The following is a 23,506-nucleotide window of genomic DNA, read 5'->3' as shown; positions in this document are numbered from 1 at the left end:
TAGGCTTCTCACTACTGTCTCTCTTTAGATGGTTGTAAATTCCACTCTGGTCGCTAGTGTTCGTGTCGTTTACCCAATGGATATGCCTACAGCATGGACAAGTGTATTGGTACACCACCAGTGATTTTTTTTGAAAGAGATATTTTGTCTTTAAAAAGGAAAAAAAAATACAGGAAGAGAATAAACAAATATCTACCACCTTAACAAGAGGAGAATAAACAAATATCTACTACCTTAACAAGAGAAGAATAAACAAATATCTACCCCCATAACAAGAGAAGAATAAACAAAGATCTACTACCTTAACAAGAGGGGAATAAACAAGATTTACTACCTTAACAAGAGAAGAATAAACAAATATCTATCACCTTAACAAGAGAAGAATAAAGAAATATCTACCACCTTAACAAGAGGGGAATAAACAAGATCTACTGACTTAAGAAGTGAAAAATAAAGATATATCTACCACCTTAACAAGAGAAGAATAAACAAATATCTACCACCTAAACAAGAGGGGAATAAACAAGATTTACTAACTTACCAAGAGGGGGATGAACAAAGACTTACCACCTTAACGAGAGGTGAATAAACAAGATCTACTAACTAACATGAGGGGGGGGAATAAACAAAGATCTACTAACTTAACAGGATGGGAATGAACAAAGATCTATCAACTTAACAAGAGGGGAGTGAATAAAGATCAATCAACTTAACAAGAGGAGAATAAACAAAGATCTATCAAGTTAACAAGAGGGGAATGAATAAAGATCTACTAACTTAACAAGATGGGAATGAACAAAGATCTATCAACTTAACAAGAGGGGAGTGAATAAAGATCTATCAACTTAACAAGAGGAGAATAAACAAAGATCTATCAACTTAACAAGAGGAGAATAAGCAAATATCTACTAACTTAAGAAGAGGGGAATGAAAGAAGATCTACTAACTAAAGAAGAAGGGAATGGACAAATATTTATCACCTTAACAAGATTAGAATAAACAAAGATCTATCAACTTAACAAGAGGGACATATACAAAGAAATACCAACTTAACAAGAGAGGAATAATCAGAGATCTACCCCAATAATGGTCATCCTGTGTCGCTATTAATTTGGTTTAACGAAATAAGACGGTTTCCTTATATTTACGTTCAAGAGGATCATTTGTTGAAGCAAGGTTTTCTATTTTGTAAAAAGGTAGTCATATTTTGTTCTTGCATGTTTTTCTAAATAATGGAACTGGTATCTTCTTGAGTTGATTTAAGACTCTTATATGTTCAACAAATATGTCGTGTAATGTAGAGGCATTTCTCCAATAAAATTCATTGAGCAATATACAAATTAATTTATAAATGATGTTTCCATTGTGCATATATTCTCTGCTCTGCGACTTTAATGATTTATTATTGTTGCAAGCATTGTCTTGATTGTATTGACGTCGTATTAATATCTGTTTTAAGGTTCTGACAGGTTTTATACAAGTCTTATACGTAAACCTGAACTTTGTATCACTGAGTTTAAATCTGTTTTAAACCTTTCACTGATGAATTGGATTGTCCAGTTCGCACAGTTATGTGTGTCACCCTGTTTACAAATACTAAAAGTTCTCCTTTTAAATTTGTGTATCACCTTTGAATGATTTGGAAGTAAAGCTATTCAGTTCTAGCGTGTGCTGTAAATATTTGAGTCCCTTCAGCTTGTTTTCTTTGGAATTACAAATTCGTTTGATCTTCCTAAATTCTCCTTTTATAACTGCCTTTGTCAGAAGAGTAGGGTGATGTGAACCTAAGTGTAGAAATAAGTGTAAAAGAAGACTTTCTATATCCACTTGTTATAAGTTTACATTGCGAATAATTAAAAACGTCTAAGAGACAGAGTTGGACATTTCTTGCCAAGTGTTCTAGGGCAGTGCTTCTCAACTGGGTGAATGGTTCACCCAGGGGTTAATGAGATCAGAATCAAGGTGAATGAGAATGATGGGGTGAATGAGTATTATCAAATTCAATAGCAAAAAAAAGTCATTAGTTATTTTATTTATTCTAGTTGTAGTTTCATAAATACATTTATTTTTTGTTGTATTTATTCTAGTTGTAGTTTGATGTATATTTAAGTCGTAATAAAGAAATTTTGCATTTTAATTTAGTCCTTTTTTGTCTTTTTTTCGAACTTGGGTGAGTCAGCTGTTGTGAAAAAATTATTGGGGTTAATAATATTGGAAAATGTTGAGAAGCAGTGTTCTAAGATAACATTTATATTTGTATGTAAGCTTCCCAGAAATATGTGAAACGTTCCTAGTATATATAAGGATGAAGACCAAATCCCAATACTATGATCTATATACCAGAACCACCTTATTTTTGTAGACTTGAAGTTCGTGCTTGTTGTTGTTATTCTGTAAAATGTGTATGAACACTATAGGAAAATCTGTTCCCAGTAGCAACTATTTGTATGTCTGTATATATTTTGGTGGAACTGAAAATAACTCTTAATGAAAATATAGTGACAGCATCGCTCTAATAGTTCCGGTGTAATACTAAAAAGGTCCAGGGCAGTTTCTCTACGGTATTCATTATTGCGAATAACCATTCATGGATAGACATTGATGAGAAGAGATAAACTACGTATAGGCTAAAAAGGAATACGTTTTGCTGGATTTGAAATATTCTAGCTTGCAAAGAAGATTATTTGAATTACTCTGTAGAGCTGGAACATAAGATAATAGTTGTTGGATTACCTTTTAGATTAAACAAGAAAGAGATTGTTTTATAATCAATGAAGGCAGACCACATAAATGAGTAGGTACATTTCTATAACTCAAGCATAATTTCAGTTTTGTATCTTCTGGTGGTTTGGTCGGGAACACAGACTTCGTACCTATAGATAAAATAGCAAACCACTAAGTAGAAGTACTACGTTGTTTCTCAATTACAAGATACTGTTCTTCACGATGAGCCTTCTGGTGCGATAGCGTTAAATTTACGGAGTTACAAAGCTACAATAGGGGGTTCGGTTTCCCGTGGTGGACGCAGCAAATAACCCAATGTGGCTTTGCTCTGAAACAAACTTTCTTTGCGATTAACATTAGGTGTTTTTTGTCATCTTAGTTTTGATATTAGTGTTAATTTCAAGTGAATTTTGGATTTTTTTTATCTAGACGATAACTACATTCTTGTTTCTCTTGTTCTATAATAGCGTCAGTTCGATTATTAATCCGTGCTAATGATGAAAATCAGCTTTTCCAGATTGTATACCTATATTTCAGAAAGTGAGAGCCAATGTGAATTCAAATATCCGTTTGACACCTCTACAATACAACCACATAAAGTTTCTAAGGCGTTTGAAAGTTCTGTTGTTCGTGTAAAACGTCTTTTAATAAACGTCACTACAACAACGTAAAGCTACACTGAAAACCCCAATACTGCACCAGAGGAACGTAATATTCTTTGTAGAACTAAAGAAGTAAAAAATAATAAAACCTTCAGATAAGGGAAAATGCTTTGTTATTATGAAAGATGCCACACACATAAAAGTTATAACTATTTTAAGTAACACCGACACATACCTCTTTTAATAAATCCCACATTTGATTATAAACAAGATTACGACACTTACAATATACAACATTGTTTATTGACAAAAAAAGGGACATGGGTAAACGTTTCGGAATTCTATCAGATTCCACCTTCAGTATCTAAAGCAGAATAAAATGAATTTACATCATTCTTTATACATTTTCAAAGTACAGTTGCTAAATATAACGATAATTAAACAAATAAAACACTAAACAGTAATCATGGGGAGAAACTACAGAAAGAAATTACAGCGAAAAAACAAACGAAAAATTAGTAATACGAACATATAAAATGTATAGTTTAAATGAAGACTGCATGTTGTTCAGAGTTGGAGAGTGCTGTTTGATGTGGAGGGTTTCTTTGATCAATAATTCCAGGTCAGTATTAGATTTGCAGAGGATAGAGAAATTTGATAGTATAGGTTGATGTCCTGTTTCTTCACTGTGTTGGCGTATAGAGGAAACACAGGGGTTATTCAATTTTTTTTGCGTTTTAATGGAAATTCACATATGTTTATAGGCTCTGACTTTTAAATGGCGTTTGGTTTTGCCAATATAGGAGGCCTTACAGTCTCCACACGTGTAAAGATAGACAAGCCAAGAACAATAAGGAATGGGAAGGAGATCTTTAGTATGGAAGAAATTTTTTATGCGTGATGTGGATTTTAGCACATCCATAATACAGTTGAAAAAGCTTACTTAAAAAAAAAATACTAAATTACATTGAGTTACAATGTCATGTGAAACCACTTTAAAAGTTTGAGATCGTAAGTAGGCGATTCTCAGTTCGAAGCTGGTTGGGAGCCAGTTAACTGTTTTTTTTTTTTCTTCTTTGTTTTGATTTATGTACAATTAACAACATACTTTGATGAAAACTTATTAATTATTATATTTTGTAACATTGTAAACCTATCATACCAATACCTTCAAGTTACAATATAAAACTGAATAATATATTCATTACATCGATTGTGAAATGTGCTTAAACTACATATTGGAAACAAATAATTACAAATATATTTAAAGGCTAGTTATATGAATTACGAAATTAAATGTTATAAGACATGGCGATTTTTATCCTATCCGTAATATTGTAAAGAGATTAACACATTGATGATTTTATAGTTCTACTACAGAGTTCATTTGTGCATTTAATTTTATAAATGAGTAGATTCATTAAGAGATACGTTATGTCTCTAATAGCCACAGTATCCAAATTACACACACACACGTATATATGTAGAGAGAGAGAGAAAATCCTTAGAAATTGCTGGTATTTTTCTTTTTAATGCATATCCTTCTTATTCAGTTAAAACCCAAATACTTCTGTTTCTTGTATTTATAGAAAAACCGATAACGTTTAGTTATTACTATGTATTAAATACTATACTTAGCATACACTCAGATATATAAATCATTTTTATATATTTATTGAAGACAATATTGTTTCCTCTTTACACTAATCATATATTATTTAATTCGACAGTCGAGTTAACTTGACGATGTATTTTTGTTTAAAGAAAATATTGTAAGTTATTAAGAAATGTAATACAAAAAATGGAAATATTTGTTTAAATAAGTATTCAATATTTTATGTATTGTAAACGAAAGGGTTAAATGTAAGGAAAAAATAACTTTTCTTAATAATTTCATATAATGGCGATGTCTAACACTTTCGGTGTGTGTTTTAAGATTAAAGATACACAATGGACATATTGCTGCACAGCACGATAGCCAAAACATAGTTTTTTAACGTTATAAATCGGAAGATTTACCGATGAGTCTCTGGGTAGACTAACACTATTATTTATTACTTATCCAAAGTACAATATGCATATGTGAAAAAGAGAAATCAGTTTTTTTTCCAGTGTATGGTCAATATCAAAAATTTTTCCTTACATCTGACAAACATATAATATTCTCATTAAAAAATTATGATTACTCTGGTTTATAAAACATATAGCCCCACTTTTATTTTATCTTCTAAAAAGACGTTTCGTAATATTATTTATACAATGCTACGGAATGTATTTTTAAAAAAAAAGATATTAGTTTAACTAATACAGTTGTTACTAGTGTGCTGAATATTTCTTTTAAAATGCAAAGTAAAATCTAATTTAATGCCATAACGTGTTTTAACCCAATACAAAAATTTTGATATCTAATTTTCTTATTTTACTTCTCAATCTAAAATAATCGGATATATATATATATAAGAGATTGTTAGAAAATCTGGTATTTTGTGTGTTTTTCAACAGATATAATAATGATCACAAATATCACTTGCAACTGTTTCATAGCTATATCTACAGGCATAGCCTAGTACATGTGAAGCTCCATATATGCCGCTGAAAACGTTTCACACTATTAGCTGAGGCAGTGTTATTAAAGTAACAATTAATTACGTTATTCGCTTAATAGGAGTCATGTAGGCTGCGAATGCTTATGACAGTTTTACCTTCATTTGTTTTATTATAAATATGGGACAGCTATGCTTGAGGCTTCGTGTTTCCGACCTGACTGTTTAGCCCACGTGTCATACCCATATACTGTACTTTTTCCTTTAGACTACAGATAAATATCCATTTACTGGTACAGAGCATTATCAACTTCACAGTTTACATAATGGGTCTGGACTGTAAATCGTGTAGTGCGAGAAAAGTTTCTTTATTTTGAGACTTAGGCACGTTATAAAGAGAGACGGCCAAGTCCCAACATTCGATCAGACAAGAGTAGCACAAAAGTTGGTGACAGGTGCTGTTTACTAGCTTCATTGAAAATTAGGAACGGCTATGTGTAGTTAGGTATTTGTGTACCTCTCGTAGACATTCTGAAGTAAACAAATAAGTAATTATATATACTTTACTGAGTATGAAACTCTTCTAATAATACTGCATAATCTATTGACTTTTTTATCAGTATGTTATAGATAACACTTTATTAGTTTTATTATGTATGATGATGATGTGTAATAAGTTGAAAATTTTCTACTGCTAATCTAATAAATAACGTAATCGGGTAATGTGAAATTTTATTGTTTACGTAAGTTATTTATAACCTTATGACGATATAACGTATAAATTGGCTTATAAAAACTGCCACTTTCAAAGCTCTAAACAAATTACAGATTGTATTATGTATTAAATGTATATTTGTTTAAATTTTATTTATAATACTGCTCCACTTATATTTGTAGCCGCGACATAGAGGCTCATAGAATGTCTTTGAGTTTTTTTTTTTCAAGTACAAACTTTTAGCTCATGACCGATTTGAGATCTAATTACAGCCGCGGCTATTGAGGATTCCCTCTTGTTTGCAGTGACATTGATAATGTAGTAAGATATAGCTTTTTTAAAGTCATAATGGCAGTGAAAATTGACTTTCGTACACGTTTCTTTTATTCAATGGTAGTTTGTTTCTATATTCTACGTTCTTGATAATATTTTTCATAGCTACATTTATCCATATATAGTTTATATGTCTAGCGTTGATTTAAAAGATTAGACTTCTTTGAAATACGGTACCTACAACTCTTTTGTATATCACACCTGTTGATTTTATTAATTAGAGATTAACTTTGTATTTAACGTGACATTTACGCTTGACGTAAATACTATATAAATGAAGCGTCATTTAAAGTATCAAATTTTTCAAGTCATTATCGATATAAATGAAAGTGTAGGTTAGACTCAAATCTGAATATTCAAAAAATAAACCTAAACAGTTTAGAAACCATGCCATTAATTCAAATTTATACATGCTTAACCCAGAGCTATTAAATTGGAACTGTTTGCAATGTAATAGGGACAAAATCGAAGTTTCTATGCCTTGCATATGGTTCTTCGGTGGGTCAGCACTAAAACATGAGTTTCAATTCGCCACAGGGGGCAGAAAGAAAATACCCTAATGTGAAACTTTGCATTAAAAACCAAACAAATATTATGTGTGTTTATTCAGTAGTGGTTTAGAGTTTAGGTTGAACTAAATGTGAGTGAAAACTGAAGATATAACAAACATAATAATAGCCAATAGGCTTAAGAACATGTTTACAATGTCTTCCCCTCTTATTTTAATTAGTTTTTTGTTTTGTGATATACGAACGTGCTATTTCAGAAAACGAATTTAAGCAAAGTCTTTGACGCCTATTGGACCTCCATGAGGTTAATAATGAATTGTGTTAAATCTGTTGATTGTGCGTTTCTCCGTTCTCAGGTTAATTAAAGGATTGTTTGGAGAAAAGCTAATAAAAACAAAATTATTTTTAGCGTAACGAAATATAGAAACTGTATATATAATATTTAAAAAAACAGATACATGTTAACTAAAGTCAATTTGCAACTAATTAATTGCAATATATAAGAAGTATTTGTTCACTGTTCCAAAGCATATTCAAATAAATAAAACATCATATTTTCTGCTGCTTGTAATAATTATTCAATTAATTGTCTTTCATGCTTTCCTTGACTTAAGAGAAATATGTTGTTTATGATTTTCTAAACAGATACTGTATGACTACTTTCGTGTAGGCATCCCCCCTCTATAAGAATAAATCATATTTTACATATTATCTGTACAATTTATACTTTAATCTCATTGTTGCCTGCATAATTTATACCTTAATGTAACTGTTTGTTATGTTACATGGATGATTTATACTTTAATGTAATTGTTACATATAAGATTTATACTTTGATGTCATTGTTACTTGTATGATTTGTAGTTTAATGTCATTGTTACCTGTATTATTTATATTTTAAATCCATTGTTGCCTGGATTATTCATATTTTAAATCCATTGTTACATGTATGATTTATACTATATTGTCATTGTTACCTGTTTGATTGTTACGTATTGAGAATTTGAAATAATCCGAAGCTGCGTTAAATAATTTAACTTTCAATAGTTCAATTGTACCCTGGATTTAGTGTTTAGAAATATGCCGATATTTTATTTAATTTACGCTATTTGTCAACAAGATTGATTCACACCGTTTTTGTTTTGACACAAATACGTATAATTTACAATGGCAATTATTACGATTAGTTATTGCAAACAAAGTTTCATAAACAGAAATTTCACTAACTTACAAATAACCTATAATCGTCTTTCTAGTTCAGAGTCTCCTTGATATCCAGCGATTTACATACAATTGCCGAGGAGCAAGCTAACTTTGTCAGGCATGGAATTGTTGGAACATCAAAGTAAGATAATACTTTCATAACACAACTAATGTCCGATGAGAAACCAGCAATATTTTTCGAAAGATACTAACGTTTGATGAGAATTCATTGACGTTCTAAATCTATAGCTGTTCCTGGCCAAATGTCGTATATTTTCCGGTTGGTAAGGGTTAGCAAAATCACGGATTATCGTGTACACACGGTTATAACAGTTTCCTAGCAGACTTGTATATTAGCTCTCCCCTCTCTTCTCTGTTTTTTTCTCTTTTTTTGGTGCGTTGCCCTGCTTTTTTTTATAGGCGATACACATTTTCTAGAAACTTCTGATAATACCGGTTACGGAAGTGGCTATATTGTTGATTCTTGTGTTCACGAATATTCTACAATCTTGGAAAATTGTCGGGAGTTTCGCCATACCTAACTAACACGGTAAGCTAGACACGCCCTCAAATATAAACTAATTCGAAAAAAACGTTGACATTAAAATAAATATATAACAAGTTCGTTATGCGCAACACATATCTGATACTACAAGTCAGGCATAATTCTAAATACAAATTCAATCCAAAGAACATTCATATTAAAAATAAATACATAATGATAAATTCGTTACATGATTTATACTTTAATGTCACTGTTTGTTATAAAACGTTTGCATTACAGAGGAGATTTATTAAGTTTTGTCTAGAGGAAAATGTGGAAATAATTATTGAAACCAAAAATATATGTTATTACTTTCGGCAGATACATTTTGAAGTTAAATAGTTAAGTAAAGTACCACATCCGAAAAACTTGAGCTCCGATTATCATTATATTTGTAGGAACTTATGTAAGACTGATCCTTTTAATGTATACTAAGGGAATCCTGATTGAGAAATAATACAAAACCATGTTCACTCTATTTTGTAATATTGTACTAGTTACATTGATAAGTTAGTAGATGGTAGGATCAAACGTAAGAAACTAGAAACGTGCTACGCTATTCAGGATACTGTAAAATTGATCAATAACTTTGAAACTAATCAGATTCCTTTAAAGATAATAGAAATGTATTTCATTTTTCACGTCTTTAGTACAAAATTAGAACAAAAACCAAATGTATAATATAAGATCAAAGCAGTAACATAAAATAAATTTCAGCACGTGCGTTTCTTAAGAATGGAATTGGGCATTTCCTGGATTTCACATGCAATATAGTTTTTACATAGCAAGGGCTTATAGCTAAAACCCAAATTAATGCGTTCTACGTTTTCAACTTTATTCAAACATAAATGCTCATTTTTATATGTGTGAGTACTGAAAGAGTTTCGTCCAAACTTAGGCCCCTTTATTACTATTTTATTTTGAACTGATCTCTAGAAGTTACAATTATAACAAACTATTCTTACAAAAAACAGTAGTTATACATATCTTGTTGCTGTTATTAGCTAATACTTGTCATTTTGGATCATTTTTACAATGAAAGTGTTAGTTTGAATTGACTAGAACATAATAATAATATAATGTTATTTATCTAGTCGATGATTTATTGATTCTAGTTTCATTCAAATATGTGTTTTAGGTCCTGGACCTATCAAGTAATGTTAGATTGTACTAAAATCCGAATATTTATTGAAACATAACTTTATTTGCAGTTATACTTGAAGTTTGTAAATTTGTTAAACTTTATATCAGTACAAACTACACTAAGTTATGCATATATTAGTAATTCTTCTCACATGAAAGATTTTATCAATTTTAATATGGCGTCATAAACAATAAACGTATAACACATAATATAGAGGTGAAATGTTTCTAAATCTTCTAACAGCTAATTTAATATTAATGAATGTTTTTTTTTCATAAATGTTCTAAGAGCTAATGTAATATTACTGAATGTTTTTCCATGGAATATGTAACTGTTCCTAAAATACCGCTATATTTCTCTATACATGGAAGAGTATTCAATATAATATCACTAAATGTACCCGTAGTTTTTTCCAGGTTATTAATGAAATTTTGTATTTACTTTATATTTATATGGATAAAACTATTCCAAATGTTTACGAAGAACAACTGAAAACAATTATTTGTTTCGAGTTATATAACTTAACGTGTTTTAGTACCATTGAGGTGACCACTATAAAAACTTAAATTTTGAGTAACGTAAGCTTGATGAAACCAAGCCATAAAATGTTTTGGAAAATATTTGCAGTCAATATTAACACATTTTATGTGACGTCAGTTCCTACAGTACTTCTTGTTATAAATGTTAACTGTTTAATTTGAAGCAGATCTGTTTTTCAAGCTTAAGAAATAACAGTTATTTTGCGTGAGCAATTTCTTATGCCATGTCCTATGGTAATACAAATGTATATGAAACTCAAAGATTGCCTGTTTGGTATTTTAAACAGTCGTATAGGCATCACGGACGTCGCAACTCATCTATTTATCAATCTCTCTGTCTATATGTTTATACAGATAACGTTTTCAGTTTGCCACAAATTACGTAAAACAAGCCAAAACAAATGGTATTTACTTTTTTAAGATACCTGAAATGTCTTTCTTTCCTTATCTATTTATTACCAAAGTTACGATGCAGTACTTAACATATGTATGACAAAAAAACCTCAAACGGACACGCAAGAAATATATTTTAATGCACTTGTTTCTCAAAACGTAATCACAGGAATGCCTCTGAAGCTGTAAAATTTTGTCTTATCGTGTAATATATAACTTAATATTTTGATATCAGAAACCGTGGTTGATATAGTGTCTTCCACAGAAGAAAACTAATATACGTAAAACATTTTTCCATATTTGAATTATGTCAAAACTGTTAACTTGGTCTACATGAGAGAATGGCTCCGTATTAAAAGTTATGTTACGTATTACAATTTCGAATGGTCTGAAATCGAGCAAATGATAATTTAAATTTACTAGTTAAATAAATGCCGATATATCTCTAATTTATGATATTTGCCAACAAGATTGATACACACAGTTTCTTTGTTTTATACAATAACAGTTATTACATATACAGGTCAAGTACGTAGCACACAGGATCACCTACAAAAGTTGTAATATTTTCAAAACGAGAACCAAAACTCAATCTCTTTCGAATAGTTGACTATTCAGAAGAAGAAGAAGAGTCAACTATTCTAGAAATAACATGTAGAAGTCCAATAATGTTTGTTACGTATTACAATTTAAAATTGACTAAAACTGAGTTAAATTGTAATTTAGATTTAGTAGTTAAATAAATGTCGATATGTATCCAACAAGACTGATACACACACAGTGTTCTTTGTTTTATACAAATATGTTTTAATGTACAAACAACAATACAATTTACAATAAGAGTTATTACAAACAGCTACTATAAACAATGATTTATATTTAAAAGTTTTGAAACTTACAAACAATATAAATTCTTATTTCTAGTTTGTAACGATATCTTATCGAGGTTTCACGATGAAATAGTTAATTTCGAGTTGAAGTAAGGACATTTTACTTAACAGGAGTTAGCTAGCTCTGTAGTTCTCGCTGATCACAGGTCGAGTTTCTTTTACAGCTGAAGTTAGGTAATATGTAGGTAAATATACTAATGTCCGATTGAGTCCACTGAAGTTGAATGGTTTATAATATTCGAAATATATAAATGTTTCTGGTCAAATATCTGAAGTTTTCCGACTAATAATGGTTATCCACACTTATAACTTCTGAGGTTTATAGTATACCAACTATAGCAAAACAATAATAGATACTCTTTTTTGGCGCGTCGTGTTGGTTATATTTACAGGCGTGTGGAAAGTTTCTCGAAATTTCAGTTTTTACATAACAATACTGATACTAACACTAGCGTATACATACACACATATATTGTTCATCCTTACCCTCGAGAATCTTCTACAACATCAGAGAATAGGCGGGAGTTTTGCAATACATACTTAACAGTATGCGTTATGTACATTTCTAAATATAATTTAATTAAAGCAAACATCGATATTAAAATAAATATAGAATAATAAATCCGTCACAGTTACTTCATTCAAATAAGAACAAAGCCTTTGTTTTCTCCCGTTTGTATTACGAGTGCGAGTGATATATATTTATTCATATTTAAAACACTGATGAACATAAAAAAATTAAGATAGATATATGAATGGCATTATCCACATTTATTTTTCTAAAGTTTTAACAACAATAATCTTAAAATATTAAAATCCATAAACGAACATTGTTTTATAATACACAATTAAAATCTTTATTTAAACAAATCAACAGTTACTAAAAGTCACTACACGTGATTCAACGTGGTTTCATATTATCTTCAGGGATCCTTGGAGAATTGAAAATAGGCGTTAGACAATTTTTAACTAAATTATTATATGTATATATGGACAACAATAAATTAAATATTATACATTATTCAAAGAATTATACCACTTGAATGATCATGACGGAATATAACACAGTCAATACAAATAACATTATAATCTTTCTTTTTCATTCATTCTTTCTTTCTCTTTTTTTTCTTGTTCTTTATTCTTTTCTTTTTTTTTTGAGTGGATGTTCCATAGTGAGTAAAAATGCTAAAACCATGTCACCAGGATGGAACTTGTGCTCTTCAACCTTGCGGTCATAAATATTTTTCATTTTAACTTGGTCTGACTTCAAATTTTCTCGAGCCAATTCACAAGCACGTAAGAGTTTGGACCGAAACTTGGAAACGTAATCCAATAAGTGCATTTCTTTCGGATTATCTTCAAACCATTGTTTCTTCAGCAACTTCAAAGGACCACGCACTGAATGGCCAAATACCAGCTCAAACGGGCTAAACCCTAACGACTGCTGAACTGACTCATGAACAACAATCCTTGTTATCGAGACAGTAAGTCCACATCATATATTTCAAGGTAGAACGGAATCTCTCAAGAGCACCTTGCTATTCTGGATGATACACACTAGATTTGATCTGTTTAGCATCGAGCTGATAAACAACTTGTTGAAACAATCCTGACATAAAATTTGATCCCAAATCAGACTGAATTTCTTTCGGCAAGTCAACAAAAGTTAAAAAAAAATTATCAATGCCTTAGAAATGTTTTAGGCTGAATTGTTTCACGAAGGGATAGCTCAAGGGAATCGAATGGATGCGAACATGATAGACAACAAATATTGATTCCCTGATCGAGTTTTTGGTAAAGGTTCAACTCAATCAACAATCACACCACTGAAGGGTTCTTCGAAAGTTGGGAAAGGTTGCAAAGAAGCAACAGGAATTTTCTGGTTAAGTTTTCCGACCAATTGACAGGTATGACAAGTTTTACAAAACTGAGAAGCGTCTTGCCTAACTTTTGGCCAAAAAAAAAGTCTCATAATTTTGTCACATGTCTTTTTGACGCCTACATGACTTCCCATGGTGAATTCATGGGTAATTTTCAATATTTCAGAACGATATGCTTTGGGAACAACGATTTGGTAAACTACAGCCCAGTCTTCTGAAGTTGGCGCATCTGATGGTCTCCATAAATTGAATTATGTTATAAATTTTAAATTAGAACGAATTTTGTCTCTGAAATAGAGTTAAATGATACTTTAAATTTAGTCATTAAATAAAACCAGATATATAGTCAGTTTATGAAATTTGCCAACAGGATTGATACACTTTGTTTTATACAAATATGTTTTAATATACAAGCAATAATAAAATTTACAATAACAGTTATTACATATAGTTATTACAAACAATGATTTATATTTAAAAGTTTTACAAACTTACAAGCAATATAATGTCTTCTTTTTAGTCTGGAACTTCCTTGATATGGTATCAAGGGTTCATGATGAGCGAGTTAATTTCGAGTTGACGTAGGTACAATTCATTTAATAGGGAGCTAGTTAGCTCTGTAGTTCTTGCTGAAGTTATATAATATCTTCGTAAAAGTACCAATGTCCGATTGAATCCAATGACGTTAAATGGTTTATAATTTTATAAATTTATAAATGTTCCTGGTCAAATATCTTAAGTTTTCCAACTAATATGCGTTAATCACAATTATAGCGCCCGAGGTTTATAAAATACCAACTACATCAAACCAATAATATACACTATTTTTTGGCGCGTCGCGTTGGTTATACTTATAGGCGTGTGGAGAGTTTCTCGACATTTCAGTTTTTCAGTAACAATACTGACGCTAACACTAGCCATATATTGTTGATTCTTACACTCGAGAATCTTCTACAACTTTAGAGAATAGACGGGAGTTTCGCAATACATATTTAACAGTACAGGTTATGTACATTTCTAAATATAAATTTAATTTAAGCAAGCATCGATATTAAAATAAATATAGAAAAATAAATCCGTCACAGTTATTTCATTCAAAAAATAACAAAGCCTTTGTTTTCTCCCTTTTGTGTTACGAGTGCGAGTGATATATATTTATTCACATTGGCTTTAAAACAGTGATGAACATAAAACAATTAATATAAATATATGAATGGCATTATCCACATTTATTTTTCTAAAGTTTTAACAACAATACTCTTAAAATATTAAAATCCACAAACGAACATCCTTTTATAATACACAGTTAAAATATTTATTTAAACGAATAAACTGTTATAAAAGTCACTGTATGTAATTCAACGTGGTTTCATATTATCTATTTTGGGCTATATAAGTACAAAACCATGGTCATGTAACTACTAGTTTGCGATTAAAAAAGGAAAATTGCGCCATCTACATACTTTTTCATTTTCTAAACCTTCTTCCTTATTTAAGATCAAGTTCTGTTTTACTGTGTTTCACTGCTTCATAGCAGTCATATTATTCGGTTAAGCCAAATTAACTGTTTTTTCTCACTGGATGATATGACCAGTATAATTTACATGTAAACAAACATAAGCTGACATTTTTTGCGAACTGGGTGACGTGGTTCTTGGTGTGGCGGCACGATAACACCTTACCGTTTTTGGACGTACTTGTTAAGATAAACAAAAATAAATTAAAGACTGCAGTCTATCGTAAACTTTTTCTGTTTACTTTTCTGTTTACAGGTCTTTAAAACTATGTCCTAATTCAGCAGATCTTACTTATTAAACATGTAGCATGAGATAGAGGTTTGTTGCCTCTTGTTGTAGATAGAGCCGTGAGGAAATTTAACAAAATATATGTGGAATAAAAAGTAAACTAAAATCAACATATCATGAAATAGATAAAAAAGAAATGTTTTTACCAGGTTTATCATATCAAATTTTTCATAAATTCAGAAAACAAAACAAAAATATTGTCGCCATTTACACACCATTGAAAAAAATTAGTCAAATATCAAATAAACCAAAAGTTGAAATAAATATAGCACAAAGTAATTGCTTTTCGCACTTCTGAAAGGCCCGTCATGGCCAGGTGGTTAGGGCGTTTGACTCGCACTCTGAGGGTCGCAGTTCGAATCCCCGTCCCACCAAACATTCTCGCCTTTTCAGCCCTGGGGACGTTATTATGTGACAGTTAATCTCACTATTCATAGGTAAAAGAGTAGCCCAAGAGTTGGCGGTGGGTTGTGATGACTAGCTGCCTTCCCTCAGTCTTTCTCTAGTAAATGAGGGACGGCTAGCGCAGATAACCCTCGTGTAGCTTTACGCGAAATTCAAACCACTCTTGAAAATAATGTGAAACTACTTTGAAACATGTAGATTGACTTTTACAACCGTTGATCGGTTTAAATATAGATTTTAATAAACGTTGTTTTTTATGGATTTTAATATTTTAAATAAATACACAAGATCCTTGAATTTTAACCTTTTAATATTAACAATACCCTTGCTTAAAAGAAATCAGAATAATTCTGCAGGTGTTTGTTGTTGTAAATTTGTAATTTAATGTTCTCAATCTAGAATAGTATAAACAGTTAAACGCTATGCAAAAACATAACGTGCTCCTGAAAGCTGAAATTTGTAAGAATTAAACTTAACAAAATTTGTATTTACTTTTTACTAGACATATACATTATAATCTATACATTGTTTCATATATTCTAAACATAAAGTATTAATTTAATGACTGCATAATGTTAAAATAGTTTTTCTTTTGGAGAGAAAGTTTAAAAAGTATATAGATAAACTCACAAAACGAATGTACGTACTTTTTTTCTGGAATATTCCCCTGTTTTTATTCCGTGTCTTTCAAAGAAATTTTGTGAAAAGCTCAAAGGAGCGAACCTGTTATTATAACATAATATATTTCAATATAATGTTTACATTAGTAAGGTGTCCTAAGCGCTAGTTATTAACGAAACAAAACCGCTCGGACGTGTGATAGTAAAATACTTAAACCGTTATTGTATTCAGGGTTTAATTCCAGACTTTATGAGAATATTCTAACAAGTGAATTGATTAACCTCACGTTGTATCACAGAAAACACTCTTCTTTCTCAGATCAAGGACAGAAAGAACACAAATATTTTAATTAAGTTGTTTACTCAATTTGCAAGTTGATATATTTTTAAACTTTAATTGTGATAAAGATTAGCCTGGAAATACATATTGCTTATAAATGATGAAACAAAATTTACATAGTAGCACGAATGTATATCACTGGTCTCGTATAAGATACATTAAAAGTCACATTTTATGATACTACTTCAATATATTCATATCAAATTTCCAAAACCCAAAATAGCGTATTCGTAAAGGTAATGCACATAACCATTTAAACGAGAAATATAAATACAAAGTTGTAAAAACTGTAAGAAGCTTACCTACTACTGCGCTTCGTACTTGATGGAGAAGTATAGCCTTGATTAAATAAACCAGGTAGAATTCATACACAACAAGTTTGCTTTTTAATAAGTTCATTTTAACAGGCATGTCCATTGATATATTTATAAACAATGACGAAAGGTTACTGCATATGTTGTTTTTCCCTTATATTATTTGTAGAGATAAGTTGATACCTCTACCAATAAAACAAAAGTCGAAAATAAATGTTAACAAATATTTTATACCAAGTAAATGGTTTGTAAGTCATATTGAAACTCCAAATACTTTTCAGATGTCAAACTTCTTTTGAAAGCAAGAAGGGCATGCGTATTGATTTACGTAAGAGAGTGAAACGCAATATCACTACGTTGTGCTAGGTTTTAACTTTTCTCTATAAGTGGGAGCACATACTACCAACTATTCTTTGCAAAAGAAAGTGCTATACTGCTGTGTGTGAAATTATCTGCGTGCTGGGCATCGGGCACTGAAACACAAACCATTGATTTTGAAGTTCAGCGCCATCTATATAGTCATGTCATTGTTAGTCGCGGTTCCAGAGATGAGCTGATTGATCGTGATATGTATGAGGAATAAATATAAATATTTAGGGTTAAACGTACAATTCTTTTGTACAAGAATATTCAGGATCTTTACTGACGTTGCAGGTACGCAAACAGACAGAAATGGAACGCCAAGTAGACTGAGAGGTTGGCTGGCTAACATTAATAAGGTGAAAAACAAAACGATACTAGAGATTATTCAGGAGCTAAAATTGTGTTTTTTAGAATATATTAAATAGTACAGTTAAAAGTGTAGTATTGTGAGTTAATTAGAAGGTTTTGCCATGTTTGTGTAGAGCTCAGCTTCTATTTCTTGGTTATTTTAATATATTATTGTTTCTGACAAGACAAATCTTTTTTTGGCCACAAACTGTAAAAGATACAACAGAAATAAAAATGTTGTCATTAAATCGTTGATCCTCCGAAATGAATAAAGAAGTATAAACAGTTGTGAAAGTAAAAAATCTGGTCACCACTTACTTGAACCTATATTGACAGACAAACATATCTTAAGTAAAGCACAAATGAAAAATCAGTAACAGTTTTTGTCTATTCATGTATATTTAATAAATACCATTGTGTTTCCAATGTGTTTTTAAGTGTTAAAGTTTTATTCACAAATACCTTTTAATTCCTTGTGAAATAGACAAACAATTCAAAAAAGGTAATTTAAAAAAATATTTTACTATTAAATGAACTGTTAATCCTTAGAAAACTGTTATGAATTTCACAAGGTTTGAAACTAAATAACATACATCTAAATAGGAAATTTCAATTTGTTATTTTCGAATCATGATCATTCAATGTGAAAATTACCTTCTCACAGTTATAAGAGCTATACGCAAAAAGTAATGAGCTTTGATATATCGCTCAGCAATTTAGCAAGTAAATTTGGTTATCAAGGATATGTTTTTGAGAAATACCTAGCATTATAGCAATGTGTGGTATTTGAGATTATGAACGTTTCCATATCTATGACTCAAAAACATTGTTAAACAGTGTTTTCAAGCTTATACAATAACTAAACTTCCAGTTGGTGCATAAATCATACATTTCTTACAAGCACTGGGATGACTATTATCTCATGAATAGAATGAAACCTGCTATATTATATCACTCTAACTAAAGTGACTTCCTTCTCTAATATACAGCTTGTGGTAACTGAGGATATTTACCCTTCAAGGGCTTTTAATATATACATGGAACATACACTAGATAAATGCCTCTGTGGCTTGACTTGAACTAGCCTAGCGGAACAGTTAAATATTTCAAGGATATTATGAGGGATATTTAAAATATGAAGTCACAATCATGGTTTATATTTTTATTTCTTTTACTATAAACTTGGTCCAAGTCAGAAATGTACTTTCAGAAGCTACATATATTAATATTGAAATATGTAGTAACCTGTATTAGCCAGTTTAAGTATTTTGAAGTAATAAAGGGTACTTTCAGGAGATTAGAAAAACGTTTCATTAATAAAACCATGGTTAAAGTGTACATTCAGTTTAAAAGCAAATTTAGAAAATATCTTAAGTGATTTTCTTCTACTTTTCATAATATCTAATCTCATTTTCACTTACTATAAAATGATATCAATATTATACATACATCATAAATAATGTTTTCGAGCTCTCTAAAAGCATGTTTCATTGTGTCTTGTATGTAAGTTTTTATGGTGAACGAATCCGTTCTTAACTACTCTATTAATGATATCAATATTATACATACATCATAAATAATGTTTTCGAGCTCTCTAAAAGCATGTTTCATTGTGTCTTGTATGTAAGTTTTTATGGTGAACGAATCCGTTCTTAACTACTTTATTTCGATCCATGAGAATAAAGTTTCGGAGTATCGCTTAAAGTGTGAAATGGAATTAATTTATTAATGAAAACACACTTAAGATCACAGGCAGGAAACAAGTCTGATGCGGTACAGAAGAAACCAAAAACTGAAAAAGTAGGCACGAAATTCGAGAAAGAAATGGAATATATATACTTCGTTCAGACCACGTTCTGCATGTATACCTAATCCTTGTCCTTTCTGGCAAAAACAAGGTGTTCAAAGGAGACGTGAAGCGTGGTAATTGTTCCTTCTTTGTAAAGAACCGCTAAGATACGCTGTTCCGGAAATGGTCCATGATTAAAACAAAACCCTCAGCAAGAGATCATCGAGTCGTAAATGATAAATTCCGGAATACACTACAAGCTATAAAATGTCAGCTAAAACATTTTGAATAACAAACGAGCGTGAGCTCTTCGCAGAAAATGTAACAAAAAGATTGGTTTTATTTTTATAGAGAAAACACTGATAATGTGAGGTAAATTCTTAAAAGTACAATAAGATCTCAGTTTTAAATGCAGCATTACCTGAACTTACGTTTCTTGTAACATTTTCGTGTTTTCTGGTATTATTATATAATAATTACATGTTTTTGTTAGTTTTGCTAAGTAAACTAGTAATATAAAATAATATAATCGCAGGTAGTATTTACATGATAATTTTGATACAATTCCTGTAGTAGCCATTAGTAATTGGTGAACTTCAAATAGTCACTTTACTGATGCACATAATTCTTAGTGTGCTAATTTAATAGTTCTTGTATAGACAGGTTATAATTGTTAATATGTTGAAATAAGTTCAATATCATAAACTTCTGAAAGAAAAGATAAAATAAGTTCAGGATTTAATACATAAATAAGTGAATACAAAAGAAGTCATGGCTAAAAAAAATGAAATATGCTATAAAATTCTGTGGATGTCTGAATTTGAAAAACTCAAAAAACGATAACCATAAGTAAATCTTGCTCGTCAGGCGAATAATATGTATAACAAATGAAAGCGTCTCGGCCATTTTTTTTTCTTCTTTCATTGTCCGAGCGTGACCCAATGATTAGGGTGCCGGAATATAGATCAATGCTTATGACGTTCGCGTCCCGTTAATCAAAAAAATAGAAAGAAAGAAATCGCGCTCTGGCCGTGGATGCGTTATAACGTTGAAGGCCAGATCCCACTGTTCGGTAAGACAATGTTATCCCAAGAGTTGAATGTAGGTACTAGTGACTAGCTGATTTTCCTTTAGTCTATCAGTTCAAAATTAGGGACAGTTAGTATTTTAGTAAACACACGAAAACAATGAAATAAACAAGTCTTCTCTTACGTTTGTGTAGGTGGTTAGATAGGCAAAAAATTTATAAAGAGTAGATGATTCCACCATGGACGAACCTCCTACATCGAGATCTTGAATGCGTTGTGCTTTTTTCTATATTTTGCTTTTCTCCGTATTAATGAGTTTATTGTTTTGCCCAATACGTTGAATATATATATACATAATTTGTTTACAGTAAAGATGAAATGTCACCCCAATACTTATGGTTTTGTATTCATATAAACCTTTTTGAATTATCAGTACGATATATACGTTTATTTAAACGATTTTTATAGCTAATTTCCTAGCCTAAATATAGATTTGAATTTTTTTGCTGAATCATTAATAGACAGTTTTTATTATCAGGTAACTTTAAAAAAATCGCTACCTTTCTACAGTTTTATGAGTTATTTCCTCTGTGATGTATACGATATTGCTGAAACTAAACAAATACAGAAATAGTCACGGTAGAAGTAACTCCCATTTACACAAATCTGCGAATAAAAAGAAAACAAAATAAAAATTGTATTGTATTTCCTATTGCTGTAACTAGGTCGTTTGAGTTATTGATAATGCTTACTCACTAAGATTTAGATGAAGACGAACCAATGAGCTCAGCTAGTAGAACACTCTCGTAAAACTACACAAAAGGGTAGCTGCGTATAGCTGCCTAATTGAAAATAACAGATTAAAGATACGGCAACTATTCAAAAGCACCTATCACCAAAACTTATAGTTTGATCGAATATTGAGGCTTGTCCGTCATTCTTAAGCACCCATCACCAAAACTTATAGTTTGATCGAATATTGAGGCTTGTTCGTCATTCTTAAGCACCCATAACCAAAACTTATAGTTTGATCGAATATTGAGGCTTGTCCGTCATTCTTAAGCACCCATAACCAAAACTTATAGTTTGATCGAATATTGAGGCTTGTCCGTCATTCTTAAGCACCCATAACTAAAACTTATAGTTTGATCGAATATTAAGACTTGTCCGTCATTCTTAAGAACCCATAACCAAAACTTATAGTTTGATCGAATATTGAGGCTTGTCCGTCATTCTTAAGCACCCATAAACAAAACTTATAGTTTGATCGGATATTGAGGCTTGTCCGTCATTCTTAAGCACCCATAAACAAAACTTATAGTTTGATCGGATATTGAGGCTTGTCCGTCATTCTTAAGCACCCATAACCAAAACTTATAGTTTGATCGAATATTGAGGCTTGTCCGTCATTCTTAAGTACTCATAACCGAAACTTATAGTTTGATCGAATATTGAGGCTTGTCCGTCATTCTTAAGCACCCATAACCAAAACTTATAGTTTGATCGAATATTGAGGCTTGTCCGTCATTCTTAAGCACCCGTCACCAAAACTTATAGTTTGATCGGATATTGAGGCTTGTCCGTCATTCTTATAGCGTATCCATGGCCCAAAGTGCAGAGTGCGTTTTTTAGGTAACGTGTTGTTAACCATAATTGTTCGGATTCACCAATCTCCGTCCGCTTCGTCTCAAGAGTTGTAGAATATAGAATATTGTACATTTATCTCATACATAACACTCAAGTAAACATTTTGAATATATCTTTAAATACAATTAATTCCACAGATTTTACTTCAGTATGTTAGAAAACTTCTCTAATAAAACGATAATTTCAATGTCTAACTTAATTCTATTTGTCTTTAATATGTGAATGTTAAAAATCACCATATTTGTCTTCATAAACATACGTTTTACTTAAATATCCCCTTGTTTACCAGCTACCCTATTTCTTAAAAAAGCAACAGTTTTTTTTTCAGTTGTACAGAAGATAATGAAGACATTTTCAGAGTGCAATATAAGCATGTATGTTGTCATAGTTCTTTTTGTTTTATAATTATAAACCTTCGTCGAGGTAAAATTTCAATAAACTGAAGTTTAGTTTCTTATAATTATTAATAATTATCAATTATAGATTTGTTTCTGGTGTTTTAACCAACCATCCCCTTGTCCATAATCTGTGATATTATAATTTATACGAAAATTCTCATTTTAACATAAAATACATAGGGGAGACCGGGGCAAGTTGATACAGTGCCTCTAGCTCTTCTTGAGATTAATAGACGACGATAGTTCATGGACCGTCGAACACATGTTGCGCAAGATTTGTTTTAATGGCGGCATGAATAAGATCAGTCACGAAATAAAAAAAGTATGTACGTTTTCTGTTTTTCCATACCTAAACTAAAAAAATGTCTAGGAAATATCTATTTACTCTTTATATACTGTGTTTTGATACTGTTCTTATTAGTTGTAGATT

At 30.8% G+C, this 23,506-nt stretch overlaps 1 protein-coding gene across 1 annotated transcript in view; it reads right to left on the bottom strand.

The window, feature by feature from the left end:
* LOC111084998 overlaps positions 1 to 17,674 on the bottom strand; it is a 103,527-nt gene extending 85,853 nt beyond the window's left edge. Inside the window, exon 1 of the mRNA XM_022381879.1 lies at positions 17,492 to 17,674. Within this exon, the coding sequence (XP_022237587.1) occupies positions 17,492 to 17,606 (115 nt within the window). The 5' untranslated portion in view covers positions 17,607 to 17,674. The remainder of the gene's footprint in view (positions 1 to 17,491) is intronic.
* Positions 17,675 to 23,506: the final 5,832 nt, after the last annotated feature.

The sequence above is a fragment of the Limulus polyphemus genome, unplaced genomic scaffold, assembly GCF_000517525.1.
Source record: "Limulus polyphemus unplaced genomic scaffold, Limulus_polyphemus-2.1.2 Scaffold197, whole genome shotgun sequence".
Taxonomy (NCBI): domain Eukaryota; kingdom Metazoa; phylum Arthropoda; class Merostomata; order Xiphosura; family Limulidae; genus Limulus; species Limulus polyphemus.
This window is presented reverse-complemented; position numbering and strand designations above follow the sequence as displayed.